Raw genomic sequence first — 27878 nt, 5'->3', positions numbered from 1 at the left:
GGTTATACAAATGGATGGATTGGTGGAAACTCATCAGACTATATACATTTAAAATCTGTTCATTTTATTGTATGTAAATTATACCTCAATTTAAAAAATAAAAGGAAGCAGCAAGGATTCATTAGGGAGCACTATTTAGTCAACTTTATTTATATTTACTTCTTTCTGGTAGATAGGCCTGGATAATAGACTCAAATAGTTACCTTCTGCTAAGATCCTACATAAACTAAGTGACTTCTCATTTCCTAAGTTGAATTTAGGTCTTTGCTTCCATGGTGAAAAGAATTGATTGCAGAAGCCATAAAAGTATTGAATATGCTTACAAGTGGGTTGAAAAGAAAATTTGGAAACTGCCATTTTAAGTCATATGGTAGAAAAAAGTAGATGCCATTGACATTCCAAAAATGAATACAATTTTTTAGGTAATCCCATCTGCCATACTGTACCCCCCCCAAAAATATTAATATTGATTAAATTATGGCTTTCAAAAGAAAGTATAACATGTCATTAGATATAATTACTTTGAGAGGAACTGTCAATTACATGTGGCTTCTTTAGTCTCTTAATTCCTTAGTTCAGTGAATTGTGCCAATCCTTAGCTAGATTTTAACTGGTCTGAATGAACATTTTTGAGTCACTGTTTTGGAGCAAAGTAGCCTGTTCACTCTATTCTACTTTTTACACAAATTCTATTTCTTGAAAACCTAACAAGACTTTTTGTGTCTTTTCTACATTCTTTAGGATCCACAGACAATTAGAACATTAACTCTCATCTCAAAAACCATTCAAACTTTGGGAAGCTGGGGGAGTCTGTCCAAAAGCAAGGTAAGTCTTTACATCTTTTGCTCTGTATTCACACTTCTAAATGTTGTTGTACCCTGTGATCCCTTCTCCCTCACTTTACTCCCTTTCAAATTAAAAACAAAGCAGAACCAAAAACATATATATGTATAGATGCGATAGTTGTCTTTTAGATGTTGTGTCTTAGTCACCTGTTACAGAAGACAGTTTCATTTAAACTAATGTGTCTAAGATGGGGTAGAGAGTCTAGTTAACAGATGCAAAAGCCTTTTGTTTATCTTTTTGTGCCATAATCATCCAGCAGCTGTTGAGAGAAATCTTCGGCCTCAAGCCCCATAACTCTCTTGAAATATACGATTGAATCCCTTTAGGCCCTAATCCTAAATTTAAAAATACAGTCAATTATATTCTTAGTTCTCTACTTAACATATATAAATTCTATGTGTTTTTTTCTTAGTCAAGTTTCAAAGAAACATTCATGTGTGAATTTTTCAAAATGTTTCAAGAAGAAGGATATATTATGGCAGTTAAAAAGGTATGATTGTTTTACTCTGGAAATATTAACTTCTTATCATATAGCATTAGGCAAATAACATTTTATATTGTTCTTAGGAATCAATCCCCAGTTTAAAAAAAGTTTAACCTGTCCATCAAACATGAAAAGGCTGTCTTTTACTATATTTCTCCTCCCATACAGAACTATGGGTTTTTCAGCTGTGAAAATACCTAAATGAGTTTTAGCAACAGCTACTATTGCCAGTGTCTTAGTAACACAAATTACAAATATCTAGAGTTAAGATTTCTTAACAGCAGCACTGTTGACAATTTGGTTGGGCAATTCTTGACTATGCGGGGCATTTTTGTCCATTGTAAAATGTACAGCAGCCCTGGCCTCTACTATTAGATGCCAGAAGCATGTTCCCAGTTTTTACAACTAAAAATGTCTCTAAACATTGCCAAAAGTCCCCTGAGGAACAAAATTGCCTCTGATTAAGAACCTCTGGTCTAGGGGGAAAGACTTAATGGTATCTGATGTATAGTGGGCACTTAATTGCCATTGGAGAAAATATATGAATTATTGAATATCTTATAAACAATATAGGCTTGTGGTTAGTAACCTGAGGAAAGTTACTTTAATTTAAAATGTACAAAAGTCTATAGTATATAAGGTCATAACAAAAGAGCTGCAACAAACAAAAGTTGCTATACTTAGAAGTTGAGAATGTTTGGGGAAGATTTTTAATTTCTTGAGTCTTTAGTTCTGAATCACCCCAAACAAAATGTAGCATTGTTACAAAACCCTAAAAATTTGTAAAGAAAAGTTATTTTGAAGTACATCTAAACTTAGCTTGAAGAAAGTACTGTATCTTATTTATCACAATTCTAACTTAATGAATCTAAATTAACATGGTTAGATTTTAAAGATTGCATTCAATTTCTGTAGCATGATTCACAGGTGACTGCCAGGAGTATATTTTGTTTGTATTTTTTTATGTGTACTTTTAAATTTCTTACAGGGACTCGTAAATGAAAGTGATAATTTAAAAAATTAAAGCCAGTTGGATTTTTTTCATCTTGAATAATAGCGCAAGTTCAACCAAAAAAAAAATTTTTTTTAAGCAACCATTGAATGCTTTTGAGGAGAAAGTCTCTCAAAAGAATAGGCAAAGAAAAAGCTGCCCTTTTATTCTCAGGACATTGTTGAAACAGTTTGTGGGACAGTGTAGGCAGACTTTTGTTGGCAAGATTATGATGTTCTGTCTTTTGTTTTGGGGTTGTTTTTCCATTTTTTATGACCTAGGCTATGGCAGCATCTGATTTCTTTTTCCTGATACGATCGGAATGTGTATAGTTGGTAATGTCAGTGGAGAAAGTATTTAAGGGTGCCAGGAGTTTAGTCTGCTCCTGATCTGCTCTGAGTCACCCACTCACATTCTCATGCACTATCACTGTAGTACATCTCCTGTCTCACATTTACATAGGATATTTTGCCCTAATATATGAATTTTCTTTATTATTTAGTAGTCTAGATATGTGCAGTGCTAGAAAGTACAAAAGCTTATGAAACCCAATTTCTCAATTAGTGGTGTTCTCACTAGTGACATTGATCACTGCTCCAGAAGAAAATAGTTTATAATTCTGAATCCTATACTATTTCCACAAAGTTTAGGAAAAATAACCTGAATAGGTCTGTAAACAGGCTGACCATATAATTTAGTGTCCAAAACTACAAAGTTTTCAAGAGTGAAAAGGAGTACTTTGATTATGAGGGGACCAAAGTTGTAGACAAGGATGGCCCTGAGCAAATTGAGGCCTATATTTACCCTGCCTATAGTCCATCTTAATTATTATGTTTTCTTTCACCTTATATAAGTGGATTTACCTCATATTCCTTAACAATATAACAAATAAATAATAAATTTAATAATTACCATAAATAAATAATAAATATTTATCAAATAAGAAAATTAGTGCCCACAGGCAAATATTAAGAAATGAAATATTCAAATAACTCTTTTCACGCTCCATTAGTGGATGGTTGATCTGTGAGAACTGAAGATGTAATAGGACATTTCTTTAGTTTCCTTGGATACTTGTTCTGTGTCACCCATATATAATTCAAAAGAAACTCTGTTCTTGTTCTTTCAGTTACCAAGATTTCTTCCAGCAAACTAGAAGTAAACATTCCACTGGAAAATCCCACAAGTGGAGGTTCTGGTGGGCAATCTACAGCCAGTCTTAGGAGAAAATGACTGTGCCCACAAACTCTACTTTAGATTATTCACTGGTGCCTCAATGTCATCCTTATTGGAATGTACTTTGTTTTTGTTTTAAACCCTAAGCGGGACAACATAGAAAAGTATAAAGGAAAAAATAAGGACTAAACAAATAAATAGTTCATTTATGGGGCAAAATAGGATTCCTCTCTAAGAACAGGAATTGTTCCTGAACTACTAATTTCCCTCTCCCATGAAGAGAAGGCCACATGTTAGGAATCTCTTGACCAGTTGAGGTAGCATATTCTTGAAGCTTAAATGCTTTTCACTGGGTAGTTTGCCATTGCTAGTTTTGGGTACTTCAAATTTTCTTGAGCCACCACATTCCCACATTTTCCATGGGAAGTTTCTAAATGGTTATTAGATTTTCAGTCTATTCCAAAGAACCCAATTACACTTTAGTCATAACTGAAATACTAGCTCTCAGGGCTAAAGTCAATTATATATGATGAAAGTCAGCAAACTCTTCTGTAAAGGGCCAGTGAGTAAATACTTTAGGCTTTGATGGCTGCATAAGGGGACTGCCACATATTTTTCTTTGTTTTTGTTTTGACAACCCTTTAAAAATTTAAAAACTGTTCTTGTGGGCCTTACAAAAACGGGTTGAATTTGGCCTGCTGAGCTATAGTTTGACAATTCCTGACCCACAGTATAGGTTCACAATCCTGTATCTGAAATCTTTGGGAACGGAAGTATTTCAGAATTCAGTTTTTCAAAGTTTTGAAAGATAATAGGTATATGCTATATATTATATAATATCCCAAGTGTGTCACACAGTAATGTTTATGTAGCACATTAGTGAATATTCACACTAAGTAGGATAAATACAGGCTATAAGTAGCCTTTCACCAGTTCAGGTTAAGTTACTGTAAATGAGTTTACTGTAAATCAAAAGCAAACCAAAAAACTCTTTGTACTCAGAGCTTTTTAGATTTCAGAGTTGCAGTTAAGGAAGTGTGGGTTGAATTATTTCTACAGGGACATATATTCTGGGTTTTAAGTAACTTAACAATAAACTTTTAGAATACCTGTCATATGTAAATTAGGGACTTCCTCTACAATTAAATACGTATTTTGCTTTATTCCTTAATAATGAAGAACTTAACGATATTATCTATCAGCGACATTGATAAACTGAATTTATGATGTACCTTATCACAAAGTGTAATATTTGCCCCTTTCCCCATTTAGTTCTTGGATGAAATTTCGTCTACTGAAACTAAAGTGTCCAGTGGTACCAGTGAGCCTGTGCACCTGAAAGAAGGGTAATTTAATGAAATTAGATTTTAAAGTCATATTTCAGTATAGACATTAAGTAAGTACAAAGAGCATGGGTCCAGGAGTGAGGAAATCTGGGCTTTATTCTGTGCTAAAACTGCCTAAGTAACATCAGTCAGGTAAGTCACCCTCACTATCCTATAAACTTCATGCCAGACGGGCATGACTTCTTGTCCATACACTGCTATAGTTGTTTTGCAAATATAATGAGATTATGGGTGGTAGAGTAGTACTTTGAAAAAAGTAACAGCATTATTCAGTCTTAAAGTAGCGTTGTTTTCATTGGAAGTTAAAGGGGAAAATTACTCACTTGGCCTTTTTAGTTCTGGATAGTACAGTTGTAAATACCAAATTATTTAAGGACTTTATTCCCTTACTATGGCCAAAATAAATGCAGGAGTTATAGATGGCAAAGACATTTTCATAAACTTAATATAGTCTTTGACAGCTCTTCATGTCATTTAAAATTAAAGGATAATTCTTTGTTTTGGATTAATTATTTTAATATTTGTAGCTAAATGTTTACATCTGTTGTTTTGGCAGTGAGATGTATAAAAGAGCTCAGGGAAGAACTCGGATTGGAAAAAAGAATTTCAAGAAACGGTGGTTCTGCTTAACAAGCAGAGAGCTCACCTACCACAAGCAGCCAGGTAGTTGTGTGTATGCTCTATTGTGGGGCTTTTCCTGATCCCCACGGAAGATTTCTTTTTCTGCTGCTTAATGTGACTAGTTTTTACTAATGTTACTGTATATGTAATGTTACATACTAATATGTAATGTTACTACTGTAGTACTAATGTTACTGTAGTTCATGGTTTCTCACAGTGATGTACACACACTAAAAATGTAATAAATATTTGACAAGTAACACCATGTAAATTACACTTTTTCTCTCACTTTGAATGTCTTGTGTTACTAAAAATGGTGTTCCTACAGTATGCTCTGTTTTCTAAAAATCCCTGGTAAATCCCTGTTTTTGTAATCAATCTGTAAGAAACAACAGATATTTTAAAACTCAGAATTTTAACCTCCAGAGTCAAATTGGTAAGAATCAGTTTCTAGTAAATGAGAGTGTTTCAATGGTTTGCCAAAAGTTCCCACAGTCATACCATAGGCTGTGATTCCTATTCAGTTAAAAGATTCATTCTAGACTATTGCCAAGCTAACTCCAAGATGAAAATTCTGGTAATTTGCCCCCTGAAAAGGCACAAATTGGCTATCTGTTTGGGTAAAGAGAGCCATCTTCCTTCAGTGTGATTTGAGGGCTTCAGAGAGGCAAAGTTTGTCCCTCAGTGGACTGACATAGTGCTTAAAATCTCTACCTTTTAAGTTTATTCCTTTGGGGGTAAAGCATTATCCATAGAAGGCCACTAGTTTCTGATACCTTAGCAAGAATTTAGTATCTAGATCATAGATCACATACAGTAAAATTCCTTCTGTTCAAAGTGGTCAGGATCCAAAGTTGTTCACTTAACCAGAAAGGTCAGTTAAAGCAAGAATCACTGAAAAACAAACAAAAAGATGCATTCATACCTTAAATATTTATATGTTTGTTTAGCAGTCTTACGATAGCCAAGATCTTTTCTTTGAATATGGATCTATAGATTAGATTTCCCCTCTGTCTTTCTTGTGCAAACATAACCCTAATGCATCAGTTTTCAGGTTGATTTCTCTAAAGTGAAGCTAGAACTTAAATACTTGAAAAGTAGTCCAATTATAGAATCCTTTTAGAGTGTCATGATAGTCACCCTAAGTTTTTGCAGCTGTCTCACACCCATATAAATCAACTTTATTTGTGTGGGTGTTGGTCTCCTTTTTTGAAAAGCTTTTCAGAGTGTTTGCCTGATTTTCAAATAAATATATGCCTCTTGGTAGGCGGCACTTATTTTGTCACTTTACATAATGTTTAAGTAAATTATAATTACACCATGGAAAAACGGCATAAATATGTCTGGGAGCAAACCCAATGGACTTGGTAATCAAAACAGCCTAACCAATGGAAACAGAAGGGTACAAGCTTAATAGTTAGTACCCTAGCAGCCACAAGCATTCAGCATCCCATGAGCATCATTCAGTAAGTTCTACAGAGGAAATGGAGAGTCTTGGTTAATCTGACAAATCTGTTTGTTAGGTAAAGATCTGTTAAGAGAACTTCTGGTATAGATTCTGAAATGATAAAACAAACACCAGACATAAGATACTTTCAAGAGAATGTAGACTCAATTAAGCAGAGTGCTTCAGTGGAGACTCTCGAAGAGTGAAGTGAAAAGAAATTTTTTTGTTTCATAATTCCTTAGGATCCTTAGCCAGAATGACTACATATGTCCAAATATATTAGTAAGACATAAGAGGCCAAATGCACTATATTTTTAGGCACGCAGATAATTTGTTGTGGAATATAAATATTCCAATGACTAAGGATCAGTCAGCTACATACTTGCCCTTCCAGACAGCATTCTTTAAGCTAAGCATATTTTTAATGTTTTAGAAGTTACAGTTTATGTTGAATACTATATAAATGCTCTCACATATATAGCACCATTTTTAAAATAGCTGGCATAATATGCTAATTATGTTTATATCAGCAGTACACTGAAATAAAATTTAAGGTAAGTTAGTCATTCTCTGTGAATAAGTTGGCTATTTTCTCCTCATTTAAAGTATTTTCTGATCTAAACCAACATTCTGAAGTCTTCTTTGGCTTAAGACTTTAGGAATCAGATGATAGCTTTGGACCCTTTTCCTCTAGAAAAATACATGAACAAATATAGACACAAAATCTTGCATATAATTTCAGGGAGTTCATAGTCCCAGAGTCCATGCACAGTTCTCAAAAACTTCTGTTCTATCCAGTGATCTTATGATGATAAAATTCTCTAGAATGATTAGACTGCTCTAAGGTATAAAATAGACACATTAGAAGTTACATTATTTTCAGGCCTTAAGAAATTTAACATGTTGGAATGGCATTGGAGGAATGAGCTCTATTATATGAAGTTTCAAGATTATTTACCAAAGCGTACAGTTTTAAGCATCCATGCTTTTTGTTTTAACTATTTTGTTGGATTTTTCCAAAATGTATTACATGCTTCCCTGCCTTCTAAAAAAGAGTTCATTGAACGTAAGTTAACATTTTCTAGATGGCTTGGGGCTGTCATTGATAATTATTATATAGTACTCTGATTTAGTGATGTTTTCTGGGCTGCTTATGGGTGTGTGCAGCTGTTTACTTCCCAGCTACATGCCTTGGACTGCTGTGCTTTTTTGTGTTCCTGTGTTTGCTTTATACAGTTTTTCATTATCCCCTCTGTGTTCAGGCTGTCACCTTAAATTTCTTGTGCTGTCAGTGAACAATAATGTAACATCTCACTCCCACCTCTTATCCCCTACTTCCAATTTTTACTGCTAATATACTATGAGTGAGGATGTAGGTACTGTGTTTGTTAAAATTATGCATAAGATTAAAAGGCCTTGATTGACGATTTCAGGACTTTCCTCTGTGAATAAAATACATAGGCTTTGGATTCTCTCTTTGGTTGTTCAGCAAATGTTTTGCTTACTTCCTGTTCCCTTGCAGTTTTTTGCATAGCTAAGACTGCTAAGTAATTAGTCTCTTATTACACTTTATGACTTTGGTGTCTGAAAGAGCACCTCCCAAATACTCTGTAACATAGCTTTAAATCATTGAGTCACTCTTTCCTCCTACTGAACACCAGTATTCTGAATCAAGTATTTCTACCACTTAGAATCAAATAATAGCTTTCCTGTTTACTGGAAAAGTAATTAATAGAATTTTCTCAATTTTAAGGGTTTTTCTCAAATAAGTTATTAAATTTTGATGCCCACTTAGTAATAGTAAGCAATTAATCTTCAATATCACTAAATTAACATGTGGCAAATGAATATCATAGGGCATTCAGTCAGCTATCAGTCACGATTACCTTGACAGTTTCTTATGGATCTGAGTGTGATTATGATTTTATATTGATCCACTATAACGTGGTCATCTTCTACAAGTAAAAGTTCTCCTAGTTGTATGCTGGAATCAAATGAGTTATTGATGTTCCAGCCTTTTCCTGTCTCATCCAGCCTCATCTTTTGCATTCTCCATGTGTCACTTTGCCAGACTGACTCCTGAAGCTCCTTTCAGTTGTGCTCTTTTACATTCATGCTTTTGCAGTTGCTCTATCTAGAAATCCCTTTCTTTCCTTCTTTACCTGTGTAATCTGTTGTCCTTTAACCCTCAGAACAAGTGTCAGCTCTTTCTGGAAGTCGTTTTCATAAAGCTTCTGGCCACCTCAGTTGAGTATTCTCTTACTATGTTTCTTTAGCACATTAGTGATAACTTATGTCACACTGTGTGGTCATTACTTTTATCTATCTCTTGCCCTAGTTTTTTAAAATCCTCAGTGGTAAGGACCATGTTTTTACTTCCTTCATTAAGGCATTTATTAATTTTTAATAAGTGGTTTTCTTCAGAGGACACCATGTTTTCCAGATATGCTGTTATCTGAATACATTAAGAACCACTGCTCTGGGTTTCTAAAATTTCTGCCAAGCTTACTACTAATAGGTTATTTTTTTAAATAATAGGTTATTAACAAATTCATCTCTGAAATTCCATTTGTGTTCTCCAAACTTGATTAGATATTGTCTACTTTTGGATGACCTGTTATACACAGGTACATACATCCAGCCTACACAACTTCCATATGATATCAGTGTTCTAGCTCATATAACCTATGGACAATATAAAAGAAGTTTCCATGATGTTTTAAACATACATCTCAATACATTTAGGTTGACTTGGTTTTTACCTGCTCATATTTTCATAGACAGGGCTCTGCAGTATTTTTTTCTTTAATAACTAAAGAACACCATTGATTTGTCTGTGCATTATATTCAACAGATATTTTATTGGGTGCCTGCTGTGTGCCAGATTTTGTTCCAAGCTCTGGAGAAAACAGTGGTGAACAAAACATACCAAAATCCTTACCCCCATGGATCTTATAGTTTAGTAGTGATCGACAGTAAACAAACAAACAAAAGAATTTTATACTATATGGGATGATTATAAATGAGATGGACAAAAATAAAGCAGGAAAGGGGAATAGAGAACTCAGGAGAGTTGCAATATTAAAAAGTCTAGTCAGGGAAGGCTTCACTGAGAAAGTGACATTTGAGCACAGACTTGAGGGTGAGGGAGTGAGCTATGTGGATAAATTTGAGGTAGTAGTGACGCAGACATAGCTAACAGCAGCTGGTACAAAGGCCCTGAAACAAGTACACCTGGAGTATTCAGGAGACAAGAGAACGCATTTGTGACTATAAAAAAAAATGAATGAGGGGGTAGTCACAGGAACTGAGATCAAAAAGACCATGGAGGAGCTAGATATTATAGGGCTTGTGGATCATTGGAAGAGTTTGAATAAGATGGCAGGGCACTGGAGAGTGTTAAGCAAAGGAATGATATCATTTGAATTATGTTTTGATAGGATTGATCTCCCTTGCCATGTGGAGTGCTGTGTGGATATTAGACTGAAGCGGGCAAGGAGACCAAGTAAGAAGCTACTGCACTGATTCAGGGGAGACAAGATAATGGCTTGGACCTGTTAGTAGCAATGGAGGTTGTAAAAATAGATCACATCTTTGATCTATTTTAAAGATAGTATTCACAAGATTTGCTATAGGGTTGGATATCAAGAGTAAGAGAAAGTCAAGGATAATGCCAGGGATTTGGGCTTACACAAGTAGACTGATGAAGTTGCCTTTTTAAAAATAGACATGGGAGTTCTGGTAATAGTAAAGAAGCTTGTACTAGACTAACTCTCTCATAGATAACAACTAAAAACTTTGGCCAGAATATATAAAACAACTCTCTGAAGAATTTGACCCTTGAAAGATGAGAACCATGCTGGGTGAGATTTATGTTTATTTGGCTTTTCCCCCTGAGAGAACTCCCAATCTGTGCAGTATGAGGTGGCTAGAATTCAAACAGAAAGTCATAATTTGCTTTTTTTTTTTTTTTTTGGCCGCACCGCATGGCATGTGGGATCCTAGTTCCCCAACCAGGGATCGAACCCATGCCCCCTGCAGTGGAAGTGTGGAATCCTAACCACTGGACCACCAGGGAATTCCCAGAAAGTCATAGTTTTATTGCCTTGAAATGGAAAAGGACAGAGTTCAAGGCTGCCAGAGAAGGCAGAAATTGAGGAGATTAAAAGGAGGAGCCTTCCCATCTGCTTTAACTCCCCTGAAATCCTCAGCTGACTCGAACTGCTCATGCTAGGGGGAACTTCAGAGAGGCTAGTGAAAAGCAATAACTGAAAGATTAAAAAAGATGAGCCGAGATCTCAGCTTCTTTCCTCCTCAGAGACAGAGTTTGGAACTTTAGAAGGCGGTGGTTCAGAAGTAAAGACTATGCCCTAGGATTAAGAATAAACAAAGTATCGTATAAACAAAGTTTAAAACCAAGCCTCAGAGTGATCAGCTAATGATGTAACTTTTTGAGGGAAGATAACTGAATCCACAATCTCTACAATGTATTATTCTTAGTGTCCAGTATACAGTGAAATATTAACGAGTTTGAGAAGAAACAGGAAAATATGACACTAGTCAAGAGAAAAAGCACTTAACAGATGCAGACCCCTATATGATCTACATGTTGGAATTAGCAGATATGAACTTTAAAGCTGTTGTAAATATTTCAAGGGTTTAATGGAAAAGATAGTCATCATGATTAAAGAGATGGGGAATTCCAGCAAAAGAAAAAAATAGAAACTATAAAAAGGAATCAAATGGAAATCCGGAATTGAAAAGTACAACATCATAAACGAAAAGTTTATTGGATGGGCTTAACAACAGGTTGGAGATGTCAGAAGAAAGATTCAGTGAACTTGAAGACAGATCAATGAGAATTATCCACTCAAAGAACACAGAGAAAAAATATTGGGAAAAATGAACAGAACCTTAGTGAGTTGTGGGACAGTATCAGGCAGTCTAACATATGCATGATTGGTATCCTAGAAGAATAGAGAAAGAGAGAGGCAGAAAAAAATACTAGAAGAAATAATGGCCTATATTTTCCCAGATTTGGCGAAAAACATTATATTACAGATCTTAGAAGATCAGTGAACACCAAGCATAGTAAATAACAAAGAAAACTACACTTAGACATATAATAATCAAACCAGGGCTTCCCCTGTGGTGCAGTGGTTGAGAATCCGCCTGCCAATGCAGGGGACATGGGTTCGAGCCCTGGTCTGGGAAGATCCCACATGCCGCGGAGCAACTGGGCCCGTGAGCTACAACTACCGAGCCTGCGTGTCTGGAGCCTATGCTCCTCAACAAGAGAGGCCGCGATAGTGAGAGGCCCACGCACCGCGATGAAGAGTGGCCCCCGCTCGCCACAACTAGAGAAAGCCCTCGCACAGAAACGAAGACCCAACACAGCCAAAAATAAATAAATAAACAAATAAATTTAAAAAAAAAATCAAACCAAAGATAAAGAGAGAAATCTCAAAAGCAGAGGAACAAAAGACAGATTACATACAGGAGAACAATACAAGTGACAGCTAACTTCTTATAAAAAGCAACCAAAGCCAAAAGACTGTGGAATGGTGTCTTTCAAGTGCTGAAGGAAAAAAGCTCTCTACTTAGAATTCTAGTGAAAATTTCCTTCAAAAATGAAAATAATCCTTTAGATAAATTGTTAAGTAGACTTGCACTATATGAAATGCTAAAGGAAATTCTTCAGGCTGAAGTGACATAACACCAGATGGAAACTTAGATCTACAGGAAGGAATGAAGAGCACTGAAAATGGTAAATATGTACATAAATGTAATAATGTCTGTCTTAATTTTTTTAAAAACAGCTGTTTAATGCAGAATTTATAACATTGAATTATAGAGTTTATAACAAATTTAGATGTAGAATATATGACAGTAGTAGCACAAAGGAAGGGGATGGAGTAAATTATTGCAAGGATCATCTATTTTATGTGACGTGACACAAGAATAATTTTAAGTAGATTGTAATGAGTTAAGGCTGTATATATTAATCTCTAGAAGAAAACTTTAAAGAAAAAAAGTATAACCCATCTCCTCTCCCCTGCACAAAAAATAAATTTGGCAGGAGGGGAAGAACAGAGGAACAAAAATCGGATGGGCCAAATAGAAAACAAATAGCAAAATGATAGCTTAAGCCCAACTATAACAAGTAATTAGAATAAATGTAACATCATATCTAAGATCTGGAGCAAAGCAAGGATTATGCACTTTAATCAGTTCTCTTCAGCATTGTATTAGAGGTTGTAAACAATGCAATAAGACCCCATCCCCCCAAAGAAGAAAAGGACATATGGAGTTACGTAAAAAATCCTAAGGAATCTTCACAACAACTGTTTGAACTGATAAGTGAATTTAGCAAGATCTTGGGATACATGATTTGTATATACAGATCAGTTGTATTTGTATAAACTGGCATCAAAATGTTAGAAGATGAAATTTAAAAAATAATACCGTTTACAGTAGCAGCCCCCCCTTCAAGAACACCCACCTAAAATACTTAGGATCATTTTTTAAAAAATAAGTATAAGACTTTAAAGAAAATTATAAAACATTGCTGAGATAAAATAAAGGAGATGTAAATAAAAGGAGACATACATCATGTTCGTGGATTTTAAGGTTCAGTATTTTTTAAGAAGTCACTTCTCAAATTCATCTTGATTTTAACACAATCCCACTCCAAATCCCAAGTTTTTTGGGGTAAAAATTGACAATTTGATTCTAAAATTGATGTCAATGGGAAAACAAAGGACTTAACGTGGCTGAGTCAATGTTGAAAAAGTAGAACAAAGTTGGAGGACTAAGACTTACTAAGACTAGTAATTACTAAGTAATTCAAGTCTGAAATTTTGGCATAAGAGCTAGAGAGATCAGTGAACAGAGAAGAGTCCAGAAAGACACACACACATATATATGGTCAATTCAGTTTTGACAAAAGTGTCAAGACAGTTAAGTTGGGAAAGGAAAGTCTTTTCAACAGATGGTGCTGGAACAACTGGATAAACGAAGAGAAAATGAACTTCACCTTACCTCATACTACACACAAAATTTAATTCAAGATAAGAGGATCATAGGCCTCAGTGAAAACATAAGAGAATATCTTTGCACCTGTAGAATATACAGGGATTTCTTAGGATATCAAATGCACTAAACATCTTTTTAAGATAAATTGAACTTCATTAAAGTAAGACTTTACCATTCTTTATATCATCACTCCTTTTTCTTTCCTTTTTGTTATGATAATGGGCATAAAATGTGTTGCTTGGCAGTTGAAATTTTTCAAGAGGTTGTTGGGATTTGAGTTTCTTTAAACCATAAGCTAATGTTTTTCACCTAATTTGGGAAATTTTTTACTTCTTCAAATATTTTTTTTCTGTCCATTTTCTCTCCTTCTTAGGACTCCAAATATACTTACTCAGGCATGCTTTATATTGTCTCACAGGTCTCTCTGAGACTCAGTTTATTTGTCTTCATTCCTTTTTATCTTTGTTCTTTAGATTGGATAGTTTCTATTTACATTCATTGATTCGTTTACCATCTCAAATCTTCTCTTCAGCTCATGTAGTGAATTTGTCATTCCATTTATTGTGCTTTTCAGCTCTAAAATTTCTGTTTGATTCTTTTTATAGTTTCACTTTTCCTGTTTAGAGTCCTTATTTGTTCAGTCATTATTAGCATATTTTCCTTGAATTATTTGAACATATTTATAATAGTGGATTTGCTCACTAATAGAATAAATTCAGTGTCTAAGTCCACTTAGAGTCAGTTTCACTTGGCTTCTTTCTTTCCCAAGTATGGGTCACACTTTTCCTGTTTCTTTCCACATCTTATTTTTTAGTTGAAAACTGGGCTTTGTAGGTAATACATTATAGTGTGTCTGGATTCTGTTTGTTCTTCTGAAGAACTCAGACTGCAACGTCTGTTCTGTGTGTGTGTGTGTGTGTCTGTCTCTTTTTATCTTTCTCTCTGTCAGTGTATAGCTGCTGTTGCCTTTACTCAGATTTTTTTTTCCCTAATCCTAACTACCTCCCTAGGGCTCTCAACTGAGCTTGCTTAGTTTAGTGGTCAGCCAGTGATTTGAGCATAGTGCTCAAATACCTGAAGCCAGTAAGTCTTCCACCCTTTATCACCTGAGCTGTTTGTGAATCAGAACACATTCAAAGGCACAGCAAATTCACATGTCTCCCCAGGCTTTCCACTTTTGCCAGACTCTCTGGGATGGTCCACATACATGCATCTTTAGCAGTCAGCCAAGGATGTGGCAGGTTTATTATCTCAGCCTTTCTATAGCTCTCTTGTTTCCAAAATCTCACCCTTAAACTGAATTTGTAACCTCCAGCCAGTAAAGCTGTGAGTTTTCACTGATCTGGGGAATTATGGAAACACCCTCAGGGAGGAAGACTGTAAACGCACAGTTCTTATCCTATGCGGTAGCAGTTGTTCGTTGAGTAAACACGTCTCAGATTTTTACTGGTTGTTTTCCAGTGCTCTGAAGTGGTTGTTTTTAATAATTTGCCCAGTTTTATACTTACTTTCTAAGGAATGGAATTACTCAGCTTCCTTACACTACTATCAAAAGATAGATTCACAGTTATTTTATTTCACCTGTGTTCCTTGGGACCGATATATAGCTGGAATTCTGTTTTTCTTGGGGTGGTAATGGTTTTTTAATGGAGATATAATTCACATAACCATAAAATTCACCCATTTGAAGTGTACAATCCATTTTTAGTGTATTCACAAAGTTGTGCAATCACCACTAGTTGCAGAACATTTTCATCCCCCCCCAAAAAAAACCTATACCCATTAGCAGTCACTGCTCGCTCCTTCCTTCTCCCAGCCCCTGGCAAACACAAATCTGCTTTCTGTCTCAATGGATTTGCCTATTCTGGACATTTCATGTAAATGGACTTAAACAATGTGTATGTAACCTTGTAAGACTGGGTTCTTTGACTTCGCATAATGTTTTCAAAGTTCATCTATGATATGGCGTGAATCAGTACTTTATTCCTTTTATGGCTGAATAATATTTTGTGTTTGGATATATTCCAAATTTTGTTTATCAGTTCATCAGTTGATGTACATTTAGATTGTATCCAGTTTTTTACTATTATGAATAATGCTGCTGTGAACATTCACATATATGTTTTTGTGTGGACATATGTCTTCAGTTCTCTTGGCTATGTACTTAGGAGTGGAATCAGTGAGTCATATGGTAACTAACTTTATGTTTAACTTTTTGAGGAGGTGATGATTTGAATCTAAACTGGACTTTAGTTATTTAATAAGGAAATTTAATACACTCACATTTATTGTGATTACTGTAATTGCTACTTTGTTTTATGTTTTTTGTTTATTAGGCTTTTCTGTTTATTGAGGGTTTTTCTCCTGCCTTTTTATTGGAATAATCAGTCCCACTCATGTTCATTCTGTCCTACCTAGTGAGAGAATTTGGGCATCCTGTTTCTACTTTTAAATTGTTAACAGACAGGTTTAAACTTACATGTTTACCTTGTTGTCTGCAGTTAATCACAGTCTCCGTTCAAGCTGAGAAAGAACATGAGCATACTTTCAATTTATTTTTCCCTAGCGTCTACCTAATGAAGTCATCTGAAATTTTAGTGCTAGGTTCTCGTTTCTTTTTTTTTTTTTAACATGTTTATTGGAGTATAATTGCTTTACAATGGTGTGTTAGTTTCTGCTGTATAACAAAGTGAATCAGGTATACGTATACATATATCCCCATATCTCCTCCCTCTTGCATCTCCCTTCCATCCTCCCTATCCCACCCTTCTAGGTGGACACAGAGCACCGAGCTGATCTCCCTGTGCTATGCGGCTACTTCCCACTATTTTACATTTGGTAGTGTATATATGTCCATGCCATTCTCTCACTTCGTCCCAGCTTACCCTTCCCCCTCCCCGTGTCCTCAAGTCCATTCTCTATGTCTGTGTCTTTATTCCTATCCTGCCCCTAGGTTCTTCAGAACCATTTTTTTTTTTTTTTTTAGATTCCATATAGATGTGTTAGCATACGGTATTTGTTTTTCTCTTTCTGACTCACTGCAGTCTAGGTCCAACCACCTCACTACAAATAACTCAATTTCGTTTCTTTTTCTTCTTTATCCATTCATCTGTCCGTGGACACTTAGGTTGCTTCCATGTCCTGGCTATTGTAAATAGAGCTGCAGTGAACATTGTGGTACATGACTTTTTTTGAATTATGGTTTTCTCAGGGTATATTCCCAGTAGTGGGATTGCTGGGTCGTATGGTAGTTCTATTTTTAGTTTTTTAAGGAACCTCCATACTGTTCTCCGTAGTGGCTGTATCAATTTACATTCCCACCAACAGTGCAAGAGGGTTCCGTTTTCTCCACACCCTCTCCAGCATTTATTGTTTGTAGATTTTTTAATGATGGCCATTCTGACCGGTGTGAGGTGACAACCCTCAGAATGGGAGAAAATATTTGCAAACGAAGCAACTGACAAAGGATTAATCTCCAGAATATACAAGCAGCTCATGCAGCTCAACATCAAAAAACAAACAACCCAATCCAAAAATGAGCAGAAGACCTAAATAGACATTTCTCCAGAGAAGATACCCAGATTGCCAACAAACACATGAAAGGATGCTCAACATCACTAATCATTAGAGGTTCTCTTCTTTTACCTTTTTATGTTTTAATGATTTTTCTAACCATGCTTATCAATTTTTCTGATTTCTTTGCCCAGCACTATGTTTTATATAACGTACTTGTCTTTTTCCTGAATTCTTACTTATTTTGCAGGAGTATGTCCTCAAGGAATTATTTCAGATAGGCATTAGGGCTGATAACTTTTCTGAGTCCTTGCATATTAAAAAAAAAAGTCTATTTTACCCTTACACTTGGATAAGTTAGATCGGATTTAAAATCATTTACCACAGAACTTTTAAGATACTTCTCCATGGTTTGCTAGCTTCCTTTGTTGCTGAGAATTTTGATGTCATTCTGATTCTTAGTCTTGATTCTTCTCCCTAGAAACTCTTAGGACTTTTCTTTTATCTTCAGGCTCTAATATTTTACTGCCCAGTGTCTAAGTATTACCTTTCTTCCATCCTGCTCAGCACTTGATGGATCCTTTCAATCTGAAGATTTATACCTTTATCTCTGGGACATTTTCATTGGTAATTTTACTCTGAACACTTTCTATTCTGTTTCTGGAATGCTTATTAGACAGATATCAAAACTTCTAAATTCATCCATCATGGCTCTTAACATTTTTACTTTGTTTCTTTGTCCTTTTGTACTATATATTTAGAGAGTCCTCAGTAAAATCTTCCATTTTACTAATTCACCTTGCAATTCATTCCAGTTAACATTATCAACTGAAATTAACTCTAATAACATCATATGTGCCTGGAGCAGTGCACTTTCTCTACATATGCTGTATTGTCCAGAAATGAACAAAAACAGCAATTCTAGGATATGGGCATGCTTTTGTGTATTCAACAAATCTAAAGATAGAAACTTCCTGCAAAATTTTTAAATTCTCTGGAATCTCTGTGGTGCCCCATGTAGATTGGTACCGAAAGACATGTCTCCTTTGCCCCCTCATTTATTATACCCCCGATTTCCTCAGATGTTATTCTCTTTGTTGTATATGTGTCTCCTCCAGAGTGCTGATTTTCCTCATCTGTTTGGTGATTTTTTTGGCGATTTGCTCATCTTTGTGTTACAGACCATTTACCTGCTTGAGTGTTCAGTAGCTTACAGCCAGTGATTTCGAGGGAGGGACAGGACGAGCTGCTGAGGGGCAAGGGTGCTAGTGCTTGTCTTCTGGCGTGGATGCTTTCAACAACCTGTGGCAGCCCTGCTTTACAGCCCAGTACGCATCCTTACTGCTTTAGCCTGGGGCTATGCCTCTGTTGACTGCTGCTTAGCACAAAGTGGCGGGGCGAGGGGGGCGGTGAGGACCTAACTGACCCAGCTGTTCCAGATGCAGCGTACCAGTCAGTCGTCCTGATACGTGTCTGAGTGTGTTCCCCCTCGCCCCGCCAACTGTCTATGTCCATTGACTCTGGCTTGAAGCTTTTCTAAACCAGTCCTCCTTTTACAGATGTCTTTTCCTACGTGTGGTTTGGGCTGTGGCTTCTTCCAGTTTACTCCCTTCCCACCTCCCCACACCTCCTCATAAATTTGATCTTGTAGCTAGCTCCCAGGAGACTGCTGATAGTCTTTTCTTATTTTCCCATGTATATATAATTTGTTGAATTTAAATGTCGTTTCCACAGAAAAGTTTTCCCTACCTGCCCAATTTAAAGTAACTTCCCAACTACTTTCTATCATATCGCCTTGGGTTGTTGTCATTATAGCATTCATCTCTACCTAATATTTGTCTTTCGTCAGTCTTTCCAGACCTAAATGCTAACTTCATTAGGGGCCTTATGCGTTCTGTTTACTCCTGTATCCCAAGTGGTTACAGGACAGTGTCTGGTATATAGTAAATATTCAGTGTATGATAGTTGAATTAAGTGACTTTATCTTTTAAAAAAAATTGTATATCACATCTTCTTGAATTACACAAATTTTAGATTTTACATCAGGAACCAGGCTTAGCAAATACTCTGTTAACCTCTCTGTTCAAGAAAGAAAACTTTTATTAATCAAATTAGTGTCTTTGACCAAAAAGCTATATATTAATCCATGGATAATGTAAAATATAAAGGTCTTAGCCTCCAGCACTTCAACCCACATGTCATTAAAGCAGAGTTTGGTGGAAGGGGAAGCAAGGCTTTGATTTTCTAAGAACAGCATTACAAAATGACCAGAAAAAGTCATAAATATATTTGCTTATAGTTTCTTATAGTTTCTATGACTATATGAATGTAGTTTATTCTCAAGTAAATTGTAAGTTGAAATGTTTTGTATCCTTATGCCACCTTATTGTGAAGCTCTTTTAGAAAACTCAAATTTCCAAATTCTTTTTTTTTAAAAATATTTTTTTATTTATTATTTTTGGCTGTGTTGGGTCTTAGTTGCAGCACACAGGATCTCCAGTTGTGGCATGCAGGCTCAGTAGTTGTGGCGCTTGGGCTTAGTTGCCCCATGGCATGTGGGATCTTAGTTCCCCAACCAGGGATCGAACCCACATCCCCTGCATTGGAAGGTGGATTCTTAACCACAGGACCACCAGGGAAGTCCCCAAATTCTTAAATTAGGTTAATGATTCACTCTACCAAATAAAATTTTACTTTTATTTCCTGTATCTCTTAGAGTAAATTTGGTAGCTCTAGTCAGCTGACCAGCCATTATGTGATAGTAATGAACAATTTTTCAATTTCAAATCATTGTTTTGAGGGTTAATTCCTTAATTAAATATTTGATTGGAAAAGCAGAAAAATCCCCTTAGATACAGTCAGATTCATTGTTTATTTAATAACTACATGAAAGAAAATTCCATGTCTCTGCAAGGTTTGAGTAGACCTTTATTGCTAAGTATATTTTCAGTCCCCACATAATTAGTATTACAAATATAATAACATTTTTATTTTCTACATGGAGATCAGATTTATTCCCTCATTTTTCCTTGAAAATGTTTTAATTTTATTTTTAAAAAAGTAAAGAGGGAGTCACATTATAGAAAACAATCAAAATTCGTTTGTTCCATAAAACAAAGGATACTTATATATGCACCATTTGGAAATCTGTAAGTTTCTTATACACCTACCATCAAGAGAATGATCTTAAACCTTATAGAGTTAACCTCTCACCTCTATAATTCTGATGGAAATTATTTTAATTTTATCCTACTTCTTTTATAATTTAGGCAAAGATGCAATTTACACGATTCCAGTGAAAAACATTCTTGCTGTGGAAAAACTGGAAGAGAGCTCTTTCAACAAGAAAAATGTAAGTTACATAATTTAAAGCTTTTTAAACTACATATATTACTTAGCTGGAAATTTAAAAAGAGGTTTATTTTAGTATTTGTTATTAATCAATAATATCTTATAATCGGTGGCTAGAAATCTGTCTTAAAATTGTCCATTATTGTTGATGCTTTATATAGTCTGCCTCCCCTGTTAAGTTAAAGGTACTTTTCTCAATATTTGCATATTCTCAAACTTCTCAGCTTGACATTCAAGTCTTTAAGAATACAGTCCCAACCAGTCGCTGCAACCTTATCTTCTGCTACCCTTCAGTACATACCAATACACTCAGGTCAACCGAGATGATTTCCTTGTTTCTGTTTTCCCACTGCTTTGTCTTTACTCATACTTTTTTCCTCCATCTGAAGTTCTGTCCCTTTATTCCTGATTATATGATAGTTCCTTCCTTTGGATTTGTGTGACTTCTAAAAATTATACTCTGTTGTACCGTTCAGTACCATGTGATTCAGACAGTCCCAGGGAGTAACTTGCTTGAAACATAATAGTTTATAAGATACCTGAGCAACAGTTACCTAGCCAAGCAAACTAGATTTCTCTTATGTACCTTTTTGTGTTTTGTACTGTGTTTGGTTTTTAGACTCTGTCACTAACTTTTTGTCTTAATTGCCTATGAAGATGTTCCAAGTGATACACACAGAGAAACCACTCTATGTCCAGGCAAATAATTGTGTGGAAGCTAATGAATGGATAGATGTACTCTGCAGGGTGAGCCGATGCAATCAGAACAGGCTCAGTTCTTATCATCCCTCTGCATATCTAAACGGAAACTGGCTCTGCTGTCTGGAGACCAGTGAAAACGCTCTCGGCTGCAAGCCATGTACTGCGTAAGTTTCTTTTTGATTAAAGAAGCAATGTTTTAAATGTGTTATATTCATACAATGGAATATTATTCAGCCATAAAATGGATTGAAGTCCTGATACATGCACGGATGAACCTGGAAAAGATGCTGAGTGAAAGAAGCCAGACACAAAGGCCATATACTGTATGATAACATTTACATAAATTATCCAGAATAGGTAAATTTATAGAGACAGAAAGTAGATTAGTGGTTGTGAGGGACTAGAGGGAGGGAGGAATGGGGAGTACTAATGAATACAGGTTTCTTTTGGGGGCAGTGAAAATGTTCTCAAATAAATCATGGTTGCACAGGTTCAAAAAAAAAAAAGGGCAATGTTTAAATAGATGTGCAAGCTTGAGCAAGATACCGAGGAAGAAGGGCTTGGCGCTATAGACTTAAAAAGTAATGGGATGAAGCATAGGTAATGAAAGTGATTTCACTTTAAAATTCCCTTCCTTTTGATTAGAGTCTCATAATGACCAAACCTCTCTTGGCCCCATTTTATTTAATTGTCAAATTAGACTAGATTCCTAAGGTTCCTTCTGCAAAATTCTGTGGTTCTATTTTCAGTCTCAAACCATCAAAAGTCTTTAGCATGTTAACAAAGTGATATTTTTCCAATGTCTTTGATTTCATTTTTACCATAGAGGTGTCCCTGCAGACATCCAAATAGATATTGATGAAGACAGAGAAACAGAAAGAATTTATTCCCTTTTTACCCTCAGTTTACTTAAGCTGCAGAAAATGGAAGGTAACTATACAATTAAAATACTTTTATATAACCATGATCCTTCATTACCAATGCCTGAAGTGTTGCTTTGGCATTTTCTTAAAGTCAAAGATACCTCATAGATTTACCAAAATGTTACTTATATGAAAGTTGACAAACTCCCAAAGGGAGCCTTTTTCATAGATATTCATCAAGTAAAAATACTGTTTTTGAATAAATGTGATTATCATAATTAATAAAATGTATGTATTTTGGTTATCTATGCATTTCCAGGGGAGATCTTCCCAGCTTGAGCCCCTTGAAAAGTTCTTATTTATACTATCAATACAAATTACATTTAATGAATTTAGTTGTCTGATCAGAGATTTTATTGCTTCTTGTAGAGGCTTGTGGAACTATAGCAGTCTATCAAGGACCACAGAAAGAGCCTGATGACTATTCTAACTTTGTAATCGAGGATTCTGTAACAACCTTTAAGACAATTCAACAAATAAAAAGCGTTGTAGAGAAGCTAGATGAACCTCATGAAAAGTATAGGAAGAAAAGATCAAGTAGTGCAAAATATGGGAGCAAGTAAGTATTTTTAAGATACTTAAAACATTTGCCAACATAGTTTGAGATTGCCTCTGCTACCCTGTACTCACGCCTGAAGTGCAGGCCTCCTGCTTACCTTCGTCTTTCAAAACCGGCTCAGAACCTTTCTCTTGTACAAGAATCTCCCTGGCCACTCATACAGGGATCTTTGTCTTTTTCAGTTCTGGTGTCATTTCATTATATTGATGCAGTACTTTGTCATCACTTTTTAATGTTATATTCCAATGTAATCTTTGAATTGAATACTTAGTAGTTTTCTGTTTTTGTTTTGTTTTGCTGATCCTCTTCCTTCTTTATCTCTTACAGTACCTTTATACATACTAAGTACTAGAAAAAAAGAATCAGCTACGTAGTGCTGGAAGTAGTTTATAGTTGATGCTTCGGATCCATCTCAGATGCAGATGGACACTGGTGGAAACAGCAGCAAGAGTTAATATTTATTAAGGAGCTTACTCCTTACCACTGGGCACTGTGCCTAGTACTTTACATTGCATCAGTTAGATAGTTTTTAGCAGCAAGTAACAGAAAATCCCAATTGAAGTGGCTTAAATAATAGGAAATTTTTTAACCTCACAAATTAAGTCCTGATTTCTGTAGTTGGTTAGCTCAGCTCAACAATGTCATCAAGGACGATCCAGCCGCTCAGCCACCTTCAACAAGATGATTTCTGTCTTCCTCAAACTTGTCCCCTCATGGTCACAGCTGGGCTGCAATAGTTCAGAGCCCCACATTTTTAATAATAGCAGCCAGAGGCAGAAAAAGCTATTTCCTCCTCAAGAGGAAGGAAACCTTGTCTAGAGTTACCCCTAGCTTCCCCTGAAACACAGGGCTGCCCAGTACTAGCACTAGAGTCAGGTTTCGATTTGCACAGAGGTAGATAGGGAGAGATGGTTCTTGGAGCAGCAACTAAGTGTTTGCCACAATGCACACTCTCTCATTGATCCTCACATCAGCCCAACAGGGTTATATTCCCATTTCACAGCTAGAGAAACCGAGGCTCAGGGAAGTTAAGCGTCTTGCACAAGGTCATACAGCTGATTAATGAGGGGGCTTTGAATCTTGGCCCCGCCATTTTAACTTTTTTTTTACCTATGTGGATTGATAATTATGTTTTATAAACAATAAAAATCAGTTTGACAGGTATAAATATTTGTGTTCTCCCTAGATAGAAGGCTCAGTACATTAGGAAGGTTAGTGTAAGCATCCTAATACTGTCTTTTATACATTAGTATACTTTGTTCTCTTCCAACAGTAGTAATCCAGTTTTCTTGGAGCCCCGGCAGGTTTCCATATGAGGGCCTAGTCAATGCTTGACCATCCTTCTTAAATAGTATTCTCCCCCTGTACCCACACACACTCCCCCTGTACCCACACCCCCTTTCCCAGCTGTATTTTCCTCTGTTAAAAAATACCAATCTTTCTTGTACTAAATATTTTATTTGTTCATCTTATTTTCTCTATTTTTCTCTAGGGAAAATCCAATTATTGGGAAAACGTTTTAGAGTTTGACCAATTGACTCAGAAGAACTGGAAAATATTATTTTTGTTGGAGTTTTTCAATTCATCATATATTTTGTTCATAGTATTTAAGAATGAACATTGGCTTCACTGTCACCTGCATTCACCTTGTATTTAATATTTAATAATTGAAATTAACTGTTTGGGAGTCCTGGTATTGATGTGTTCCTAGAGAATTTAAAACCCAAGATTCCCTTCGTATCTTACGTGTCAAAAGCCATGTTTCTGCAACTTCTTTTTAATAGAAAGAATCTTCCTAAAGAAGCTTTGTAACAAAAGGAGAACTCCTCCATAGCAAGAAACCATTTCTTCTTGTAACACTCTGTGTTCTGTGGACTTTTCACTACCATTAGTGCCTGCTCTATACTGCCAACATTGTGTTTTACTGGAATATTTCAATCCATGACTATTCAGAGCTTTCCATTTAGTTCATCTAGACCCTCCCTCTTCAAAAAAAAAAAAAAAAAATCTCCTTTGGTCCATTGGTCATTACAGATTACATTAGGAACAGCGACAGAAATGTTAGAAACCTGCCAGAGTATCCTTGAAAGCTGGTAGATCTTTTGTCTGTTTAGAGATGATGCAAACAGAACTCAGATAGGAGAAATCAGGGAACATGTACTGTTGTCTGCATCTTGTTTACATTTGGGATGAGTGACGGCAGATGAAATAAAATGAGACCACTAAATTTTTTTCATTGTTTAAACGTCAGGTACTCATTTTCTTGATTTGAGAGTTCAGGTTAATGTGACTTCTAAGGACTTCACTTTTGAAAAAGAAGAGAAAGTAAACAATGGGAAAAGGTGGTGGTAAACTCACTCGACTTCACTCATTACTCCATTATTATAAGGACCACCACCATAGGACGCCCTCCTCCCAGCGTGAGGTGAGATCTAACTCGAGGACAGTCACTCGGCGCACTTTACTCATCTGGGCCACCCCAGATTATACTTTAGATACTCCGTGGTATCTAATCTTTATGATCAGTTGAATGATCAGTGTTTAAGTCTAGAAATAGTGCTTTCCTGAAAATGTTTATATTTCACTGCTGTTTTCTTATTGCCTGCTAGCCAAATGGAATTTGGGCAAGCAACTGTTCGAATCCTATTTTTCCCTAATTTACTTTTATCCTAAAAATCATAACTGTAAATAAGCAATCGAAGCAAGTTGCCACCTTGAAGTTAAGAGGGATGCACTTTGCTTCATCAGTATTAAAAACCATGGTACTCTTCTTTTGTCTTTTTAAATTCAAAACATTTTTTAAATGTGGTACTTTGAACCTTGGAGTATTTTACATGTTTCTGTTTAAAACTGTGACTACTTATTAATGTAAATCTAGCTAGTAGTGCTTATTTTGTTTCCCTGAGCATAAGCTATATTTCAAGATACACTTTGCCAATTATGTTATTGGTAATTGTTTTTAAATTATAATGTTACTAGGTAATTATTTTTAAAGACCATTGGCACACAATCAAAGTTGTTCCATAAATGATTATAACGGATCAATGTCTCTAATGTACAAGTCTCTAAAGGACTTGTAAAAATCAGTTGGTTTTATTTAAAAATCAGTCCTAGTCTGCATTATGGTAGGTCATTCCTGGCCCATTTTAAAGACAAGTTTGAAAAGTCTTTTAAATTTTATGAGCTTGTAGATTCCATAAACTACACTGATTCATCAGTGTGAAAGAATTTTACCATTTAATAAATTTCTCACTTTTGAATTTCATTCAGATTGAAATTTCATTTTAAGGGTCTCTGAATGTCTGCCTGGAAAGGCCATGTGAACATTGCCAGGTACCACTCATTACTCTCTAGTGGCTTCTTTAGTTATATTCTTCTAATATTTCTAATGTTAAGCCCTCAGTTATGACAGTTTTTAAAGATCACAGCATTCTCAAAGGGACCAAGGCTGTGTGAATACGTAACTAACTCAGAATTTGAAGAGTTCAGTTACTAGTTATTTTCTTCACATGACACTTTTTAAACAGCCAGTTTGACTGGAATTAATAACCACCTTGGCACAGCCTAAAAACAAGTAATATGACATGAAATTTTCTTTGAAAGTCTTCTGAAATAAGAGACCATGTCAGTGGGACCCCAAAATAACCAAGGTACTTACTTGCTTCCAAGGGCCTCCTCATTCCTCTGCTGTTACTTATGAGTACTTTGATTTTTACTACCTGATCTGCTTTCTCTGCCTTTTCTAAACTTGAAAAAAATACATGGCAGCTCACTTTACCCTAAAATCCTGAAAACCCCACGAAGGAAAGAAAAGGATGATATGGAGAAACTCTTGCCATAAATGCCAATTCTGGTTCTTAGTTTAGCCATTTCTATCATTTGAAATTATGCTGGTATGTTGCTTGTTTTGTTGTTGTTATTGTTTGTTTTGTTCTTTATTTAGCTTTGTTTTTTAATATTCATTTAATATGATAATGGGCAATAGCAACATTTTTTTAACTCCCAGGAATATAATTTATCAAATTGAACTGTCTTCTTTGCCAAAGAAAATAAATATGTTTTCACGGGTAGTGGTTAAGTGTCAAAACAAAGCTTTCCTTATTGTACAAAAAAAGATGATGAATGATGTGGCTTTGTTTTTGTTTGTTTCTGAGCCTAATTTCATTCATTTATCAGAAAGGCTCATTCATGCCAGGTTTTAGAAGACAGATTTTTTGGTTTTTTGTTGTTTTTTTTTTTTAAGTAAAAGCACCTTTAATTTGTTCTAATGGTACGTCCTGTAAAGACAAAATGCTACAAAGCCTTTTAGGTGTCCTTACAGTATGTGAAAAATACAGGACTCATTCTAGAGTTAAATTGCCAGTCTTGATTGATATTATCTGCTTCCATTTTTATTAACTTGGAAATTAATGTTGCTAGTAAATATTGGTTTTTACAGTGTCCAGTTGGAAAATGTAAGTTATCAAAACTTAATGTAGTGAATTTGTGTAACCATGTTGTATTGTTGAGAATGTATTTTTATTTAAATTTTATTTTCTTATCAAGAGTATTATAAAAATTAAGAACTTTTGTAGCTGTTGCTTGGAAATAACTCAAATAAACTACAAGAAGGCTGTCCACTCTTTGTGTGACCTTACTTTCTCACTGATGTAAGAGTTTCTTCTCATTTAAAATTATTGTACCTCACCTATTAGGAAGGGAATAGCAGAAGTGAGGAGTCCTCAGTAACAAAGAACAAACCATCTGGAAAGGGTGCAGTAGTCTTCTGCATTTATCTAGGCTGATTTTTGATGGACTGAGGTCCTTATTTATTCATTCAGCAGACTTGTTTTGAAGACCTACGGTGTGCAGGTGCTGTGAAGGAACCCATCATTCCTGAGAGCC

At 35.6% G+C, this 27878-nt stretch overlaps 1 protein-coding gene across 2 annotated transcripts in view; it reads left to right on the top strand.

Annotated features, from left to right (window-relative positions):
* RASA2 (RAS p21 protein activator 2) overlaps positions 1–24898 on the top strand; it is a 120590-nt gene extending 95692 nt beyond the window's left edge. The window contains exons 16-24 of one of the 2 annotated variants that reach the window (XM_061193609.1): positions 742–825; positions 1259–1336; positions 4770–4843; positions 5400–5506; positions 20729–20811; positions 21468–21676; positions 22339–22442; positions 22805–22994; positions 24487–24898. In XM_061193609.1, coding sequence (XP_061049592.1) covers positions 742–825; positions 1259–1336; positions 4770–4843; positions 5400–5506; positions 20729–20811; positions 21468–21676; positions 22339–22442; positions 22805–22994; positions 24487–24517 — 960 coding nt within the window. In that variant the 3' untranslated portion in view covers positions 24518–24898. Of the gene's footprint in view, positions 1–741; positions 826–1258; positions 1337–4769; positions 4844–5399; positions 5507–20728; positions 20812–21467; positions 21677–22338; positions 22443–22804; positions 22995–24486 lie in introns of those variants that run through there. The other variant, XM_061193611.1, reaches the window with a different exon arrangement.
* The last annotated feature ends 2980 nt before the right edge of the window (positions 24899–27878 follow it).

This window comes from Eubalaena glacialis, chromosome 6, assembly GCF_028564815.1.
Source record: "Eubalaena glacialis isolate mEubGla1 chromosome 6, mEubGla1.1.hap2.+ XY, whole genome shotgun sequence".
In the NCBI taxonomy this organism is placed as follows: Eukaryota; Metazoa; Chordata; class Mammalia; order Artiodactyla; family Balaenidae; genus Eubalaena; species Eubalaena glacialis.
The sequence above is the reverse complement of the archived record's forward strand: the minus strand, read 5'-3'. Positions and strand labels throughout refer to the sequence as shown.